The sequence below is a fragment of the Leiobunum rupestre genome, chromosome 6 (genome assembly GCF_980474605.1).
Source record: "Leiobunum rupestre chromosome 6, qqLeiRupe1.1.hap1, whole genome shotgun sequence".
NCBI lineage: Eukaryota > Metazoa > Arthropoda > Arachnida > Opiliones > Sclerosomatidae > Leiobunum > Leiobunum rupestre.
The window spans coordinates 25,898,286-25,917,732 of NC_143389.1; the positions used below are offsets into that span (position 1 = coordinate 25,898,286).

The window sequence follows — 19,447 nt, forward strand, 5'->3', positions numbered from 1 at the left end:
GCTGTGGAGACAAGCACACTCTATGAACAAATAATTTAAAATATTCTTTATTCAATCCTAACTCCAGAAAAGGGGAAGTTTTCAGTTTTCATCTCGATTAATGTAACATTTTCGCATTAGGATCGACTACAACACTTCGTGTGACCTGCGGATCTGGAAAGTATCCGTGTGCGAACAATGCGTCTTGCATTCCCAAAGATTATTTTTGCGATGGAAGCTACGACTGTTCGGATCGATCGGATGAAAAAGGATGCGAAGGTAGATCTACATTTAATTATTCGTTTTTGGTGATAAATATCGATAGTTCTGTTACGGTACTGCTAAGAAGTGTTAGTGAAAACGAGAATATTGCTCTTAGTGGCATATCAACAAATATCGCACCCTTCCCGTGATGTCTTCAAGGGCCCTTTCCAAAAATTGTGTTATTATTTCCCGATATTTTTATCGTCTTTTTATGGAATTTTAGTTTGAGAGCCACTAGTGGCCTGAAATATATTTAGCGCTACTTTTGCTATGGTTTTTGAATACCCCACCTGGTATAATTGAGGATTTTGTCATTAAAGTTTAACTTTAGATTCAGTTTTGAGCCGAACTTAATTTTAATTACAAACATCATTATAATAGAAATTTTTCAGTTCTAAGCACGTTGTTTATTCACAATTTATTACACAAAAGCGCTTTTGAGTTTTGGTTCTCTTTGTATCACTTAAAAAACATTTAACTTAGTGGCAATTAATTATAAAAAAGATAGTATACAAGTATATCGTTTGTTTTAGACGGGAAAGAATGCAAAATAAAGGCATGTTCTCACGTTTGTGAAAGCTCAACAAGTTCGGCTAAATGTCTCTGTCTAAAAGGATACACTCTGGATTTGGATGGAAGAACTTGTAACGGTAATGGTTTATTTAATTATTTTTTACTTAAAATCATACGGAAAAAGAGTCAAAATTATGTAAGTCAGTTTTTCTATTTATACCCGATTCGAAAATATTTGTATCCACACTCAGTACAAAGACAGTAGTTGCACAGTAATTAAGATGTTTAAAACTTCAATTTCTATTGGCTAGTTGGCTTTGCTATGAACCATTAGATTAATGATCTTACTCTGATGGAAAAGAGATAGTTTAACCAACTTTGAATCATTGCCCTATCAAAAGCAAGAAATAATGAATGCAGCATTGCAGCCACAAGAGATGGTAACTTTATATTTACTCACATTTGAGAGTTGCAATCTATGCTCCACTTTTTTCACACTTAATCGAAAGTTGAAATCGGTGCTCCACTCTTTTCGCGCCCATTTGAGAGTGGTAATCAGCACTCCACTCTTTAAACTGTAAATCGAAAGTTGAAATCGGTGCTCCACTCTTCTCGGGCTCATTTTAGAGGCGCCAAATTAATGTAGTAGGAAAACTAAAACCAGGCCTCTATCAAAAACTAGAGCGCGGATAAATCAGGAGAAGTAGACAATATGTTCCTCGTACCATATTATATAATATCTCCCGTTATTATAATATCTCACAAATTATTTGATAAAAGCATAATTTAACGGCAATTGCTTCTGCTTAAATCATTAAACGTTAACGTTTAAATGAATCTGTACCGACCAAGGAACTATTTTTCCGACGCGTTTCTAGAGAACATTTATAGATAACCCATTCTCCAGCCAGTAGCGGAGGGATGCGATGGGGAGGATATATCAAGTAAGTTTATTTAAAATTAACATTTTTGGTTGGGCTTGGGTATCATGCGCCATCCATTATTATGACGCCTGCCCTTTTTTGCAGAGCCATCTATGCACACTTAGGAGATAATACCGAGTGGTTCCACCAATTTTCTGTTACACGACAGCGAAATAAATAATTATTTTTGCAGATGAAAACGAATGCAAGAACAGCTCGTTGTGCAGTCAGATTTGCGTCAATACTCCTGGGAGCTACCATTGTGAATGTAGATCTGGCTATTTTATTGATGAGGACGGTTCTTGTCTGTTAAATGGAACAGGTAGATTAATGAAAACTAAATTCCAGCAAAAGTTTAAAAATAAATTTATTCACGGGCACTATAAAAAGTTAAATTCAGTGGCGGATATGGAAAAAACTGAAGGGGGGGGGGGGGGCACTAAAATACATCATGAGCCTCCCTCCCCTTACCGTGTATCCGCCACTGTTCAGAGCCGTAAATTCTCCGTCCTGGGAAAAAATATTAAAGGAAATATATATCATCGGTTATTTAGCAATTAAAAATAACTCGGATTTCATTGGATCTGCAAAACAAGCAAAAGACTTCGTTTCGCCCTAAAAAGTGGAAGTTGACTTTTTATTTTGCCTTTAAATCAAAATAGCCTATTATAGTTATAGTGGCTCAAAAAGATCCCCTATAAATGGAAATTATATAATACGCTTTTAACAAAAAATATACTTATGAAACATCTAGCGCCTCGAATTGAATAGCAATAGATGCCACCAGGAAATTATATATCTATTCACTAAATAACTCGGCTAATTTGTTGTGGCCCAGTTCCGCTTAGAATCACGAATTTAGATGGTTACAAAAAATGAGGCTAGTGTGAACTAGTAATCGAGAGAAAAATCAAATCGAATCTAAGCTTAGCCGAAAGTATCACAGCACAAGCCAAAATGTTGGCTTTAAATCCCTCTCGTTTTAATGGAAATCATCAGAGAAACCAAAGCCTTTCATAGAGATTCCTAATGTATACGTATATAATCTCCTGTTTAAACTAATACCGGGTGTCTTTTTCTGCTCCGACTGGGTTAGAGTTACGAAATTTTTAGGTATTATGTCTAGTATGGGAACTTTTGGTTTTAAATTTATTTTCAGGTGGGAAGGTGGTAGATAAATATTTCCAATGAGAAAGTTGTAGAGCACTATCGATAATGTGCAAAGAAAAATATTCTATTGAAAAAGACCAATTTTTCACTAAGACACGAGGTGATGAATAAAAACAAGTGGTCCGTGTAAAGCTTTAGCCAGTTTTGTGCGCTAATTTAAGAAAATTCTTAAAAGAGGTTCGTTTTAAAGTTGATTCGTACCATATTATCAGAACATTTATATGTAAGGTTCAATGATATCTCCGTTGGCGACGATGCATGTTTTGGCCCGATGGAGCATCTCCCGAAACCAGCTGGAAATCGTTTTCGTAAATCATCTATGCTCGCAACGGGCGTCTCGTAAACTCTTTCTTTGATAAAACCCCATAAGTGTTAGTTCATCTACGTTTGGTCGTGGAGGCCATCAATCAGGACTGATTCTAAAAATGCAACTCTGAGGGAACTCATTGTTAAGATACTCCACAACACATCGAGGTTGATGAAGTGGTGCACCGTCATGTTGGTACCATAGTTGTCTGTAAGGTTCCAGCGGAATGTCGTCTAACGCTACTGCTACTTCGTTCTGCAAGAAATTTGTTCATTAAGACGATTGGGGAAAAAAAGGGCCGATAACTCTATCTCCAACCAAACCCACCCAAATTAACATTCAGTCGAAACTGTTGTTGATGATGATGGTAAGGGAAACCCACATGTGGTTGTTTTGGTGGTTGAAAGGTTCATATCTTCCAAAGGAGCACTCGTCGGTTACCAGAAGATGAGTGATGAAATTTGGGTCATCATCAGACATGTTAATTAGCCAGTTGCAGAAATCATATCGTCGTTCCATATCTCCTTCGTGCAGAGCTTTCAGCGTAGCTCGATACGGATGAAAGTGGCGATTGTGAAGAGTTCTACAAACGTAGTTCCTTGATAACCTAAGATCGTTGCTTGCGCCTCTTATATTTGCTCGAGGGTACGCAGCAAAGAAGACTAGAACGATTTCTTTCATGTTGAGGTTTTGACGACCTTGTCCACGGAACCTGGGATTAACGTTTCCGTAGTTGTAGAAGTCTCAAACAGCTCCAAGAACGGTGTGGTGGCTTGGTCTTCTGTTAGGATAGCGTATGCTAAACATTTAACTTTTTCTATGAGCGTTACGATTGGCATCTCCGTACAATAACTCGACCATAAAAAGGCACTTCTCAAGAGAATGAAGTGGCATCGTTGTTGATTAGACTCATAAATGTTAGAGAATGGTTTATAACTGAAATATTTCGCTTTAAATAGTACTTGATAACTGACCTTTGCGCAAAAGCAACAGAAAATATTTTATTAGAAGGCATCAGATTTTTTTATATTTGGATAAATCACATGCCAAAAACTATTTTAAGACATGTTTTAAATTTGCGCACAAAACTAAATATTGATCCCATATCGACAGCATGTTTTTTTTTTCATCACCCCGTATCTTCGTTGGTATTTTTTCTTTGTACATTATCAACAGTGCTCTACAATTTTATTATTGGAGTTTTTGGTCTATCACCCGCAAAAAAATAAATTATTCAAAAACGTGAACAATGTTTTAATTTTTCTGGAAATTTGGATTTTAAGCGTTCCCATACTAGACGTAATACCCTAAAAATTTCGTTATTCTAACTCTTCTAGTTTTTTAGATAAATGCCCAATCAGAAATATTACCTTTATTTGATTGCTATTGGATTGGGGTGACTGAGAACCTGAAATAGGAATGTGCCCTAGAAATTCGGACATATCAGCCCTACTGTAAAAGGGCGAGTCTAGGAAGACGTTACACTTTTTTTCGAGCTTTCTTTTTTAATCTCGGGGGCTTCTTTTCGACAGGTTAAACAAATTATTCACTGTGTATAAACAAGTAAGTATCATTATCATTAGTTGCAGGAAAATCAAATCAAGAAACGATCACCTGCTTAGGAGGAAAATACCCTTGTGAAAACGGTGCATCTTGCATTCCGGAGAGCTACGTTTGTGACGGCAGCAACGATTGTTCCGATGGCTCGGATGAAACCGGTTGTGAAAGTATGTATTCAGTACGCAATTGAATTATTTTGGAGAAATTCGCCAATATTTTTAATCAATTCAAACCCATAACTTATGAATATTCCCTACACATTATCAGCGTGTCGTGGAGGCAGGACTTTACGGATATTAAAAAACATGTACAGGAATAGTGACTCTCCAATTGGTCCTAGAATACCCAATGACAACTCGGTCTAGATTCCCGATTTAGAGCGTAGTAAATATCGATAAAGGTAGTCCTGCCTCTACGACAGCCCCATCAAAGTAAGGCGATCTATGTACTTTCTACATTCATGTTTGTATATGAATACATTCATCGTTTAACTTAATTTAAAAGAGTGCAAATTTGTTGGGTCATTTGCCTGTTCCTGCAGCTTTGGTAAGAAACTCGCAAATTCGGAAGGACGTCTTAAGATTTTGGTTATTTTATAATTCGTTCAGATTTAGTCAGAATCACGCAAACTTCGATTACTTCTGTACATTTATTTAAAATTGCATGATCTATAGTACTTATTCAGCTTTTGTAGGAAATTTAATTCGAATCGGTTAATACACTAAATTAACTAAATTAATCAGATAGTACTTGGATCGGTTTATGCCCACTAGCGCAGTTCCCATTTGCGTGGTTTCCCAAAAGCGCAGTTCTCAAAAGCGCCTTTCCCATTTGCGCAGTTCCTAATAGCGCGGTTTCCTGTTTGCGCACTTTCCCTATCTCAACAAATGGGTTGAAAACACCTAACCTAACCTACAGTGCCTACGCGCCTGCGGCGCGCCCGGCTAACCTAACCTAACCTACCCTAACCTACCCTAACCTAACCTAGTCATTTTATATTCAAAGTTATATACACTGAAATTTGTATAATTAAACCGCGCTTTTGGGAAACCACGCTATTGGGAAACCGCGCTATTGGGAAACCGCGCTATTGGGACACTGCGCTATTGGGACACTGCGCTTTTGAGAACTGCGCTTTAGGGAAACCGCGCAAATGGGAACTGCGCAAATGGGAATTGCGCTAACGGGAACTGTGCTAATAGGCAGATACCCTTGGATCACAGGTAAAATAACAAACATTATGTTTCGTTACGAAACGTATAGTTTTTGGGTTTGCTAGTCTACGATATGTTAGGTTTAAGTTAAGGTTATGTGTGGCTCCTTTAAATGTTGCGATAAGTTTGGTAGTTTAGTATTAACTTTTGGAAATGCGAATAAAGTGAAAACGGATTCAGGAGAATTTTCCTGTCGTGAGTGGGCTCCGAGGTAATATCGAATTTCAATGGTGTTATGCGTTTTTGTCACGCATTAAATAAAGTATAATGGAATTAATCAATCTCCGAATTTTGCAATCGGAGTGACGCTTTAGCAGTTTTGTCTGGTCTTTAATTTCGAATTAATGGTATACATCTAAAATCAATTGAAATGTAAAAATTACGTAAAAATATGTTTTTAGCAGGCTTTTTCGCGCCATAAAAATTAACTGTCATGTTATATATAACGACCATAAGTAATATAATAACCATAAATATGGCAATTCACCTAATTTCACATCGAACTGATTTTTAGAGCTATTGCGAGATCAAACTTTAGTTCTAGTGTCTAAATATGCTCAAAGCAAAATACAGGGTGTCTCACGGCGATCGGCCAGAGCAATTTTTCCCAAAATTAAAAAAAAAATTAAAAAAATTATTCTTTCACCGATAGGCGTCAGATAAAAAGTTTCAATAAGAAAGTTGTAGAACGTATTCTCGAGCCACAAATAAAATTTGTTCCATCGAAAAGTGTCAACTTTCACTTATATATTACGTCATGAACGAAAACAAGTTGGTAATACCGGAAATTGCTTTTGGGGACCATTTTTTAATTAAGTCATAAGCATAACACTATTATGTGTACCAAAGAATAATTTTTTAATCAAACAATTAGAAATTTAAAACTTACTAGAACATGCTATTTGGTCATGGACATAGTGAAATGATGTTTTACAGACATTAAACAGAAGATACTACGGAAATAAAACTCAAAAGAGTTAAGACGTCAAAGTAATTATTTAAAGGTATGGTTCAATAATTCCTCCTTCTGCTGCGAGGCAGATCTCGGCCCGAGTAACCCTATTACGAAATGACCTCGGAATCATATCAGGAGTCACCAGACAACAAGGGTCGATGATTCTCTGGGGCAAGTCGTCAATAATGGCGAGATGAAACCCCACAATAAGTCGAGCGGGTTTATGACTGGCGATCTTGAAGGCCAAGGAACAGGACCATTTCGGCCAATCCATCGCTGGGGTAACTCCGCGTTGAATTATTCAACAACTTGACGCTGTTGATTTGCTTTAGTACGATAGTGCTTGACCTCGAACATCAGCCAATGGAAGTTTTTCCAACTCATTCGCAGCTTCGTTTTGTAAGAAGGCCAAACAGGTCTGCCCATTAAGACGAGGAAAAAGAAAAACGAACCAATAAGAGGACTAACTGGTAGTTGAAAGGGCCATCTTTTGAGAAAAAGCATTTATCAGATTTCAAAAAATAAACATAACAAATTCTTGTCAGAATGATTTTAAGTACTAAATGAACTGTTTTTTATAAAGCGTTAAAATTTACAAGACTAACTTGTTTTATTGTATAAAGTAGCTCTTTTAGGGATATTTGCTCGATTGAATACCGAAATTTAGAAATGGCTCACCAAAAGCTATTTTAGGTAGTTACAACTAGTTTTTGTTCATGACGTAATATATAAGTGAAAGGTGACCCTTTTCGATTGAACAAAGTTTATTTGGGGCTCGAGAGTGCGCTCTACAACTTTCTAATTGAAACGTTTTGTTTGACGCCCCTAGGTGGAAAAATACCTTTTTGAAAACTACAAATTAAAAGGTTCCCTTGCCAATAGGTATAACCGGCAAATTTCAGATAACCCTGAGACACCCTGTATACTACTACCAACGACGACAATTCGATCCGGCTCTGGCCGCTTAAATTTCAAAACGTAACACGCCTGAGTACGCCACCTGGCCATCAACCAAAAGTAAAAGTGAAAATAAAAACTAAACTGTCTGTAAACCGAAATATTTTAAAAGCTTTTCTTCGCGTCACGAGCTTAAGCTTCTCAGTACTTTATTGGGCCGCGCGTTTCGCAAGTGGACTTCAAATTCCAAAGTCTTTACCGACACCAGCGCATGCTTTCTTTCTTCTGTAACTATAGCTAGGGACGTTGAAAAAACATTTACACGTGAGCACTCGTATTTTATAGAAACACCTATACACTCTTTTATATCCTTATTTGTGAGAGCTGCCATTTTATTACAGGTCTGATTTCAAATAGTGCATGCGAGGCCGCTTCACGCGGTCAAGTGCACGCGACGTCTCGAGCTGATGAGCACGTGCAGGCGCCCTTGCCTGTACTATTTTCATTTAGGCCTGTAATGAAATGGCCGACTTGGTAAAAGAGTGTATAGATCCTAAAAGAAATTGATTTGAAAAACGTCAACGGTTACATTGTAGAAATAAGCGCGCGCTGGTTCGGAAGGGACAATCTTATTGGCTGAGACAAATATAGATAAATATTGCTAAGCCTGCGTGATTCGATTTTCATATCAGAATCACGTGCGAAGAAAAAATGCACGATATTATCGAGATTTGAATTTAAAAATCCTTATTGACGCGAATTTCTTTTAGCGTCTATTCCCGAGTGAAACGGAACTCGAGAGAAAGGGAAAATTAAAAACCATGATAGAGAGACTATGCCACGCTTAAACTTCGAAATTCTTCACGATTAACTGTATTAACAGCATATTCAGTGGCGAAGATACAAGTAACATTAAGATGAAATAAGCATAAAATTTGATATCGTTAGATTTATCCAGACAAAAATCGTCTCAAAGTGTACCCGGTTTCACCTAATTATCTTAATTTATGGTAGATATCATAAAATACCCTTGTAATGTATGTGACCAAGAAAGACTTAACGATCTAGTCATGTACGCAGATTTTATCCGGAAGACATCGACTTAAATTGCGAATTCACTGACGGAAGAGCTATTAGAAAGGCAGTGGGGTGGCGGAGTGACTAGCAATTTCACCTCGCAGCAAGTGGAACTGGGTTCGATCCCAACTTGTGGCACTTGGTGAAAACTCGGAATTACTCCTTCGTTGAGTTTGCAAGTTCTCTTCCTAATGGTTAATGGGTTTTACCCCGAGTTCTTCGGTTTCCCCTTCCATAAAAACTTGTTGAAGTTAACGGTAACAGTTAGTGTAGGGAGCATTTTGCTCGCGTGGCATGAGGGGCCTGCCACCACCCTCCTACTTATTGTACCCGGCCACCTGAACTAATGACTTTAAAAAAAAGTCGCTCGATGACTGAGGCCTAAGATGATGCCTTTTATATTAACCAGCTGATTATTATTATTATTATTATTATTATTAAAAGACTTTTTAAAAAAATATAGTAAAAAATATTTAGAACTGTATATTTTCTTTCTCGAGTTTTAAGTACATGGATTATTGGATAGAAAATAATGGACCAGGCCCCCACAGGAATTTTAACCGATCGCCGCCGCTGAGCATATTATGATAGTTTAAAATTTCTTCAAATTGCATATGTAGTCGGAGAAAAATACAACGGACAAATGACGAAGAGTGTACATTTATTAAGCGTGAAATAACTTAAATTCAAACGCTGTTAAATTTTTTAAATATAATATTATGAAAATTACAATGGATCCGGTCTAATAAGAGTGGATCTGGAGCCTCGGCTCCAGTACCAGCTCTTCAATAACTTGGAGTGGAGCCGGACTCGCTTGGAACTAGAGCAGTGTTAAGCACTAACAACGATATCCTACTCAGTGCACTTGCATGTCCCAGTCGGAGCTAGTCGAGTTGAGTATATGTTCGCAAAAAAATTGCATTAATTCAATATGAAAGGGCCAATTTTTTGTTATTATTTTACTTATGTAACCACTAAATTAAAGTGCATACAACTCAACGGAAAAGCTAAATTTGACACTTTTATTCAAAATTTAGGTTTTATAAATTTATTTAATAATATAATCTCATGTTACGTTTTAGACGGAGTTCTTTGCAAGAGAAAACGCTGTGAGCAAGAATGCAAACAAACAACCCGTACAGAGATAGTGAGCAACATTACTGCATACTCACTAATTAATTTTTCCGAGCCATAAAATACATTTTAATATTTTAAGATTCAACCCCAGTCATCTTACGTATACAGTTCTTATTCTTATAACAACATGTACAACAAACCCAAACCCCAATCCAAGGAAATCAAAGAAGCGCATTGCAGTTGCAGAAATGGATACAAATTGAACGTCACTGGAAAGTGCGATGGTAAGTTTGAGAAGCAATTGCTTACTCTTAATTTCATTTGAAATTTTAAAATTAACTGGGGCAATTGAAGAGAAGGCTTAACACCTTCCCTTTATTATGCTAAAATAAAGATATTTTCGAGATTACTGAATTAATAATAAATTATATTATCATGATCTTACATGTATTTATTTAAACTTAGGAATAATGACGATTTTAATCGTTCGCACAATCCAACTCACAGTCTCACGGTCTAAAAGTAAGCTCCTTCCCCCTAAAGAATCAAATCAGCCCGAGCATATCATTGGCTGTCTTCCGACGCGATTGAAGCACACACCAGCTTACTGTTAGAGTGTGAAGTGGACTGGAAACAGCACTAAAAATCGTCTAACGGTCGATATAATGCTGAATCCGTGGTGGATCAACAAATTTAATGTTTCTTCACTGGGAGCGTTGTTGGTTGACCTTTAGTATGAAGAGTCTGTAGGAGTATTCTTTTTCTAGTACCACTTCATAAAAAATTTGACTAGGGCGCCACTTTTCCGTTAAGTGGAATATTTTATTTAACACCTCACTGCGTAAACGTGGGGAAAACCGCTATCCTAGTTTATCGGAGTGCAGATTTGACTGAGTGTGGCATGGAGGACTGAAATTGCTGCCCAGATATATACTACATCCCAATTTTTAAAACAAACGTTATACTCCATTGGCAGCTGGTGTCATGTGGGGCTATGACCGTGTATAGAGGTCAAACTCTCAATGTATGGCGTATAAATTTTCAAAAAAATTTAATGGTTAAAGTATTTTTTCAGATATTGACGAATGCCTTTTGAAACCTTGCTCTCAGTCTTGCGAGAACGTTCCTGGATCCTACAAGTGCTTATGCTCGGACGGGTACCAATTGGAGAAGGACAATTCAACGTGCAAAGCCACTGGTCAGTATTATCCGTTAACCGGGTATTTATTATCATTCTTATTGATCGAACAAAACGTGTGGATAACTAATACTAGATTCGTCTTAGAAACATGAAATTTTAATCATACAAAGGAAAGGCGCTTTGTTATGTGGGTCTTGGAGTTATTTCGAAATAAATATTTTTAAATAAAAGGGTTTCGGGGAACCTGCATTTTCTTCGAAGTAGGGATGCACTGATACCGGTATAAGAAATATATTTTCAGGAAAAACTTAAAAATAGGAAAATTATCGATTAACTAACTATACGATTTGTGATAGAAAATATGTAACAATTAAAATGAAAAGAAACATATTTGGTACTTTTCCAGGAAAAATTAGAATCTAATGGTATGACAGTGCACGGAACCGTCTTTTATAATCGTTTTATCTACATAACTTTGTTAATATCGGTCGATATTACGGACGATATTACGGACGATATTTCGGCTGTACCCATATGTAATGTGGGTTTTAAATAAAGGTTGAATGACGGAGATTGGTTCTTAGCTACAAATCGTGAAATTTCATCGTAATTTCTTCTTTAAACTGATTTTGTCGCTTCTAGGTGACTACCCTGTTTTGATAAGCACATCTTTGAAAGAAATATCACTCACTCTGTTGGGACCAAAACGAACTTACCATTTCAATGGTTCAAGTCAAAACACCATTTTAAGAGCGGCCTTTTACGGAGCGACGTCCGAAATAATTTGGCTGGAGACGTTCGTCAATGGAGGAGTTGTCAAACGAATGTTCTCAAATGGCACGAACACCGTCCAGACGATGCTGAGCAGCGATTTCAAGAACCCCGAAGGATTGGCGGTCGACTGGTTGAACTCGAAGCTCTATATCACTGATCGCGGAGAAGGGATCATCGCGGCCTGTTCCATGGATTGCAGGAAATGCACCAAAGTCATCAATGATTACTCGTCGTCACCGGTAGCTATTGTGTTGGAAGTTCTTGAAGGGTAAGACACTTCGCTTAAAAATCGATAACTTCTTAGTTACTATCTATTTTTTTAACAATTTTTACAATGGATGTACACTTGTGGCTGAGCGAAAACATTCTGTAGATATTGTTCGTAGCTCAAACAACAAGTTGGTACTAAGTAAAAAGTGAAAGTGGGAAATTTCTGGTTGTATTAACCAGTTTAAAGCTGTGTTAGACCTTTCTTCTGGGAAAAAGTGGAAATTTTCAAGATTATTTGAACGTTATCGCAGATCCAGCTTCAAACTTCCTAGATATTAATAAATTATAAAAAATTATCAGCTATGCTAATACTCAAGGCACTACCTTAGGCCCAAGTCATCCAGCGACTTTTATTGCCTTAAACAGGTGGCCGGATTACAATGCGTAGGAGATGGGTGGCAAGCCCTTCATGGTACGCGAGCCAGCAGCTCCTTACACTTACTATTACCGTTAGCCTCAACATGTTTTATGGGAAGGGGAAACCGAAGAACTGGGGGAAAACCCCTTAACCAGTGGGGAGATAAATTGCAAACTCCATGCGGAATGAGCTTCTCCGAGTTTCCACCCAGTTCTACAAGCGAAAGTGCTAAAAATTCCAACCCCCCCAGCACCTATCTTCTAAGCCGGAACTAAGAGACGCCTTCAACTGTATATGGTGTCTGAAATAACCTTTTCATTCAACGTATTTGTTATTTAACCGAGAACTCTGACATTTCCAGGGTATACTTCTTAGATAATTTACGTTTTAATTTTTAATTTTAGATTTGATTTGGTCACCCTTAGTACTTAGATAAAAGGTTCTAGAGCTTCAAAATGTTGAAATTTGGTTGGTTCTATCGCAAAGGGTTTGTTCACCAAAAATACCGTTTCGGAGATGACTAAAACATTTCATTACGTCAGTTCTTATTTTTCGACATCCTTTTTTAAATTCATTTCATTCATTGATTATTTTTTAAATATTATATGCATGGCTAATTCCCCTGCGGTATGGTAAAAAATATTTGACAAATCGATTTAGTTCTAATAGATATATGATATTTAAAACTACTATCCTATTGTTTAGACAGTAACAGTAGGTCAAAAACGTCTGACAATAACCGGATTAATATAAACCGATGAACGCGAAATTCGCCAAATGCATATGTTTATTTTGATAAGTGTACATTTGTTATTGAGATTAGTAGAGCAATAGAAATTATCTGGATGGGAGAAAATTAAAGTAAGTGATCGAAGACCAATACTACTTGAAATTGTAGTTCACAAATTTGGAACAGGGTTTTGATGTTACTTGTATATTGTGTAAAGAAATAATGTAGTGAATAACCAACGTCCAGAAATATATTTATTTACATAAATTAGAAAGACATAAGCCACAATCAGTAGTCGACTTAATTATTTGTGCAATGAAAGTTGGAGTTGAATAGACGATGTGAAATAAAGGTAGTAAAACGCCTAACCACTTTTGAAATTGAGATACTCTATTAAATACCACTATTCGTACATTATTAAAGGTATTTCTCAAAGTATCCACTACAAAAGAATTAAAGTTATGAATTTTACGAAATATCATAGACCTATAGTGGCTAGCATTGCATACTTTTAACACGGCGTCTTTTTGTCAAGGAATAATACGAAAACAATTATTTCCAAAATATGTATTCGATCTTACTGTTAAATAATTTTATTACTGACTTGGACCCGGTGAATAGATCACCGTTCTGTAGATTTATAAGTTTATTTAAGGAAAGCCTTGATTTAATGTAGAAAAATTTATATTTTTGTTGTTGTCCAGATCGATGTATTGGTCAGATTTGGGATCGAAGCCGGCAATTTATAAAGCGGGGTTGGACGGCTCGGACAAAATTGCTTTTATAACAAAAGGCATTGGCCGACCGAATGATTTGACCATTGATCTGATTAGTCGTGTTCTTTATTGGTGCGATTTGGACAAGTCGGGCATATTTTACGTATCTCTTAAAGAAGAACCATCAAACATTGTGATTTCAGAGATTTCCGGGATGAACGAAGTCGGTAAGGAATTTCAATGTTACCCGTGAACAATATCAATGTTGTGATATTGCTTTCTATTACAGTGAACACTTTGGAAGTGTTTGAAGACAGAATTTATTACTCGGCCAAGGACTCTGCGCAGATTAAGATTCTTAATATTAGAACTAAAACTAAGGAGTTATTTACAACTTACGTGGAACCCGTGGTGCACATTTCAATCTATCATCCTGTCTTAAGCCCCATAGGTATGTTAGTTTTTACCTTTTAAATTGTTTGGTTAAACGTAAATGAGTTTTAACGAAGGTTACCTAAGTACTGTATACTAGAATTTAGTTATTTAGACATTTTATTATAGTAAAATTATGAAACTATATTTATACATTATGTATCAAAAATATTTACGTTCATAAATTCGTTATCACATTAAAAAAATTATCAATAGACCAAATTAGACATTTCGAAAGTCGCAGATCATCATAAGATATTTTGAAACTAGCAGATCATCATCAGACAAATTGAAAGTCGCAGATCATCATCATACATTTTGAAAGTCGCAGATCATCATCAGACATCTTGAAAGTCGCAGATCATCATCAGACATCTTGAAAGTCGCAGATCATCATCAGACATTTTGAAAGTCGCAGATCATCATCAGACATTTTGAAAGTCGCAAATCATCATCGGAAGAATTTAGTTGATGCTAAAGAATTTTCGCTGAAATGATCTAGTTGAATATTTTCTAGTTTATTAAACAAAACACAAATTCGATTATTTCTGAATCCTTTGTGGCTCATTTTTCTCGCTGGAGTACTTTTGATGTCGTCGAGGTGCTCTCTGAACCTTACGAAATTCTTCCGTTTATGATAGTCCCGGTTTTTGGATTTTACTATTGCCTACGTTATTGGACAGGCCCATGCACGTCCCCCGACAAGGGAGTAGACTTTAACGACGCAACGAATTGTTTCTTTGTGTCTGATTCAAGAAAGGTGGCTCTCTGGTCTGCACCTAAGAAGGGGTTTTCAAATGGTTATTTTCCATTAACAATTTATATTAAAATCAATTAAATTAATGAAATATTTATCGTCTTCTTTTTGTTTCTTAAAGAATTGGAATTAAACTTCTTTAAAGAAGCTAAAAAATGTAAATTACAACCCAACTTTGTTATAATGCCGTTTGTACTTTTCAATGCCATTTTTGTTTGGGAGTCTTGACTCTTGAAAGTTGATCCTTCAAGCTGTTGGCTAGGGAACGGGGTTCAGATAAGAAATAATATAGTGGCCAAAATTGTGTAATTGAACAAAAATTCCGGATATTATTGATGAAATTACCCATGCATGGGCCCTTATAATAAAGTAGGCAACGGTTCTAGTGATTCTTTTCCTTTTGATGACGTGTTTTTATCGTCACGCGCTTTTATTTAAATTCCCATATACTGTTGTTAGTGTTAATTTTTGTGTTTTGGTATAGAAGGCCTAACTGCGTGAATAATATTAACACAGGTTTTGGCTACTTTATGCAGATTCACACAACAATCCTTGCGATCAGAGCAATTGTTCTCAGTTCTGTTTGCTAGCTCCGAATGAGACTTACAATTGCGCTTGTCACGATGGATACAAATTGAAAACGGATGGACTCACGTGTGTTCGAAGACATACGTTCAAAGGTACCAAAACAAATTGTATCCTTGTAAGCTGAAACTCAGAAAGAATTAAGTATTATTTGTAAATGTAACAATGTAAAAGATGAAGTGAATAATATACTCCTATACGTGAATATTTCGTTGTCTTAATTAGCGGTGGAACTCATAGTTGTGATCCCAATGGCTAAACGTTTCTCTAGAGTAAATGGCTTCAACTTTTAAAGCTGGAAAGAAGTTGAAAAGTTGAAAGGAACAAGGAAAATTAAAAGGAGTATAACCCTAGTGCTAGGGCAGATCCATCGTCAGTCAATGTTCACTCGTAGCCGCGACAGTCTAGAATCCTGGAGAAGAGAAGGTGGTTGTGGAGGGAAAAGTACGATACCTCTAGCACAGGCGCTACGTACCTAAGCCCGAGTCAGAGGGAGTGCAAGGTTCCTGCGGGGGGGGGGGTAGTCATTTAAGTACGGTTTTACAGACATCTAGAGGTCAAGGTTAAATAAGACAAAAATGACATTGCTAGTTTCAAATTCGTCTAAATGATTACAGGTCTGACTAAAATAAAACTCCCTTTCCCGAGCTGATGTTCAGAATTTTTTCCTCCAGAAACACCTACTCTTCTCCAAGCTAGAACATAGAACATTCCATTTTCCCATTTTGTGACGGCGTGTACAGAATTATTGTTGCGAGACATAAGATCGCAGCAGGATTTTCTTAATTAAGAGCCATTTGCTTCGCCAAATCTAGCCCCACCGTCAGGGGTAAATAAAAATAATAATTAAAATTACCTTAGGCCTTAGTCATACAGCGACTTGAAAAGCTGACCACAGTCGTTCAAATTACACCTGCACCTGGCGTCGGTTAAGCTCACGGGGGATTCAGACAGATTTTTTTATACTATAAGATATTACTAGACGTTTCTAATGTACCCCTTACGAGATAAGTATTTAAATACGTCGAAAAACGAAATGAATACCTTCACAGGATTTGAGCAGCTTCTAATAAGCGTGAATTTTCCGACAAACCGTGGATGTCTAGACCGAGTCACTGCTCAAAATGTGCCACGCATTTTAATTAAACCTGACGATTTAAATTATAAATAAATTAAGTATACTTTATCATATTTTCTACTCTGTAATAGTTTTAGAAACTTAGTTTATGATGTATTTCCGTCACGCGCTATATTTTCTTCCGAGGGAGCCTGTGAACATCTGAAGGTACAATACATGTTTCAGGGGACTAACCTTGGCGGTGTAGGCAGATGAATGCTTCTCTCGTAGGTTATACGTTATATACTTCTGATGTTACTAATGATGAATATTGAACCGGATAATTGTGAAAAACATAATATAATGGTTGTCCGTTATGTTGTTTTAAGGTTAAAGAATTTCTTTTTTTACAAAAAGACGAAAAAACAACATTTGAAGACAATGAAATGCCATCAACGCACATTCCCAAATTTCTTTCCGAATCTGAAGAGTTTACAGTCCAGGAGGGTGGATCTGAAATCAACCTTCCATGCCAAGTGGACGAAAGAGGTTGAATTATTATTATACGCGTATAAAGATGTTTTGTGTTTGTGGTGCACGAATTTGTGTCGATCAGCTACGAACAACGTCTAAAACTGCGTTAAGATAAAAAAAAAATTGTCACGCGCTGGAATACTAGCAACGTTTCAGTTATAGAATCGCCTACCCCATACCACTTTTCAAACCTTCGCCTCTTAAAGGGCAGCGGTATAGTTTGAGCTTTTAAGGTGGAGCTAAGTAATTACCAGTTTCTGGAAGTGGAAAAGTACGTCTGAGACACATGACGGAAATTTGTATCGAATCACCGGCCTTATTACCTGGGATTTTTCATACCTTTTCCTTGCCTTATGGATATGGCAGACTAGAAAAAGTGCATAGTGGCTATGATTCCATATAATAGGGTCTACGAAGCTAATTGAGATTTTGGCCTAAGGCCTACTGAGGGTTAAACAGCTCTATTTCCAGTACGCCTCTTAGCACCTCACGAAATGTAGACCAAGAGGAAAAACATCAGAATAGTTTCGTTTCTTAATTCAACTACAAGAAATAAAACAAACATAAGATTTAAACTTCTTATTCTCCCAACACAACAAATTTGGGCTAGTCGTTAGTATTCATGGAAGCTGACATGTAACGATAATAAAAAAATCGCCATCTTTTTTAATTTCTGCGTAACACTTGAATCTGTTAAGAAATCGTTGAAATCAGTTTCTAACATTTGTAGGAGCAGGTATTTCCTTGCTCAATTTATTTAATGATAATAATAATTTTTAACTTCGCAGATCAATAGAAAAATCGACAGATTTCCTTTTGATTAATTTCTTTTGTGTCCAAGCTTAAAAAGCTACTCGTGATTCCAAAAGTTCCATAATTACAAAAATTTTGTCAATGGAAACGTTTTTGAAATTAATGTTACTCGCGAAGAAGGTAAGAGAAAGTGGAAGGGTATACATTGGGGAGGGAATAAAGTATCGAAGTAGAAGAGAACTAAGGAAGCGCTGGGGAAGGCTAGCGGGCTTAAGAATTTTTTTGTCCGTTGACGGAAATGCTACCGCCATCTATCTACATTTTAATACAAAACAAGAAAGAACAAAGCAGAAAGTGGGTGCTTAGTACAACCTAGTCAAGTAGCGTAGTCCTATAATCCTAAGCTTCTGGGAGATAAAGATTATGGATGGCCGTGTGAGGACGACCACCAGTCCCCCAACGGGTGGTAGTTATAATTTCCGCCACGGTTGTCCCATCCCTATCCCCAAGTATCACCCCGTTGGCGTGGCCGTAACACGTATCTTCCCTCTGATAAATCAGTTGGATGAGAGGACTAAATGATGTCCCGAACATTCTAACCGCTAATTAAAAATAAACCTAATCTACGCGTTCGATCTCGATAGCGTAATTCAGTAGATTTTTAGCATTGGAAACCATAAGAACTGGCACAGCTTTGGTAATTATGTAACTTTTAGTGGTTCTATCTTTGTTACGTTCAAACCGCAAACGAAATACATAAATTATGAATTTTATTTTAAAAACAGGATACTACTCAACATTGTGGCAAAAAGGGGACAACGATGAGGTGTTGTTCATCAATAATTTTTCCACCACAACTGATGTCAGTTACCTCCGGGGAAAAGATGGATCTTTGACCATTAGAAATCCGCGAGTCAGTCATTCCGGAAATTACTTCTGTAAAATCCCTTCGGAGCCTGTAGTGGTCCTCAAGCATAAGGTGAACGTGCTGTCCGCGCCGAAATTAACCATTCAGCCCGAAAGCGAGATTTCGATACGTGCCGGTGACACCTTGAACTTGACTTGCGAAGCGTCCGGAAACCCACCCCCGACTGTTACTTGGAAGAAATTAGTAAGGACCCCTTGTACCCTTTGTAGTTAACTATGAAATATTATTTGTTGATTGTCGAATGTGATTGTTTTCAATTTCAGGAAAATTCAGAAAACAGCATTGTAGGAGGCGTCATGGTCATCAGTTCAGTGGAAGAGATTCAAGCTGGAAGTTACGAATGCACTGCTAGCAATGGAATCGGCGAAAATAAGACTGCAATTGTCCATGTGAAAGTGTCCAGTGAGTTTACTTAATCATAGTTATAATAACAATAGTATTAATCAGCTAGGCACAACCATAATTAGCGAGCGACG

At 37.0% G+C, this 19,447-nt stretch overlaps 1 protein-coding gene across 2 annotated transcripts in view; it reads left to right on the plus strand.

Annotated features, from left to right (window-relative positions):
- LOC149940512 (vitellogenin receptor Yl-like) overlaps positions 1–19,447 on the plus strand; it is a 40,928-nt gene that overhangs the window by 15,052 nt on the left and 6,429 nt on the right. The window contains exons 2-15 of one of the 2 annotated variants that reach the window (XM_090177437.1): positions 121–258; positions 777–893; positions 1,873–2,001; positions 4,740–4,883; positions 9,942–10,006; positions 10,076–10,220; positions 11,012–11,134; positions 11,720–12,119; positions 13,914–14,152; positions 14,215–14,376; positions 15,651–15,794; positions 17,174–17,305; positions 18,829–19,154; positions 19,235–19,373. In XM_090177437.1, coding sequence (XP_090033563.1) covers positions 121–258; positions 777–893; positions 1,873–2,001; positions 4,740–4,883; positions 9,942–10,006; positions 10,076–10,220; positions 11,012–11,134; positions 11,720–12,119; positions 13,914–14,152; positions 14,215–14,376; positions 15,651–15,794; positions 17,174–17,305; positions 18,829–19,154; positions 19,235–19,373 — 2,403 coding nt within the window. The remainder of the gene's footprint in view (positions 1–120; positions 259–776; positions 894–1,872; positions 2,002–4,739; positions 4,884–9,941; positions 10,007–10,075; positions 10,221–11,011; positions 11,135–11,719; positions 12,120–13,913; positions 14,153–14,214; positions 14,377–15,650; positions 15,795–17,173; positions 17,306–18,828; positions 19,155–19,234; positions 19,374–19,447) is intronic. The other variant, XM_090177438.1, reaches the window with a different exon arrangement.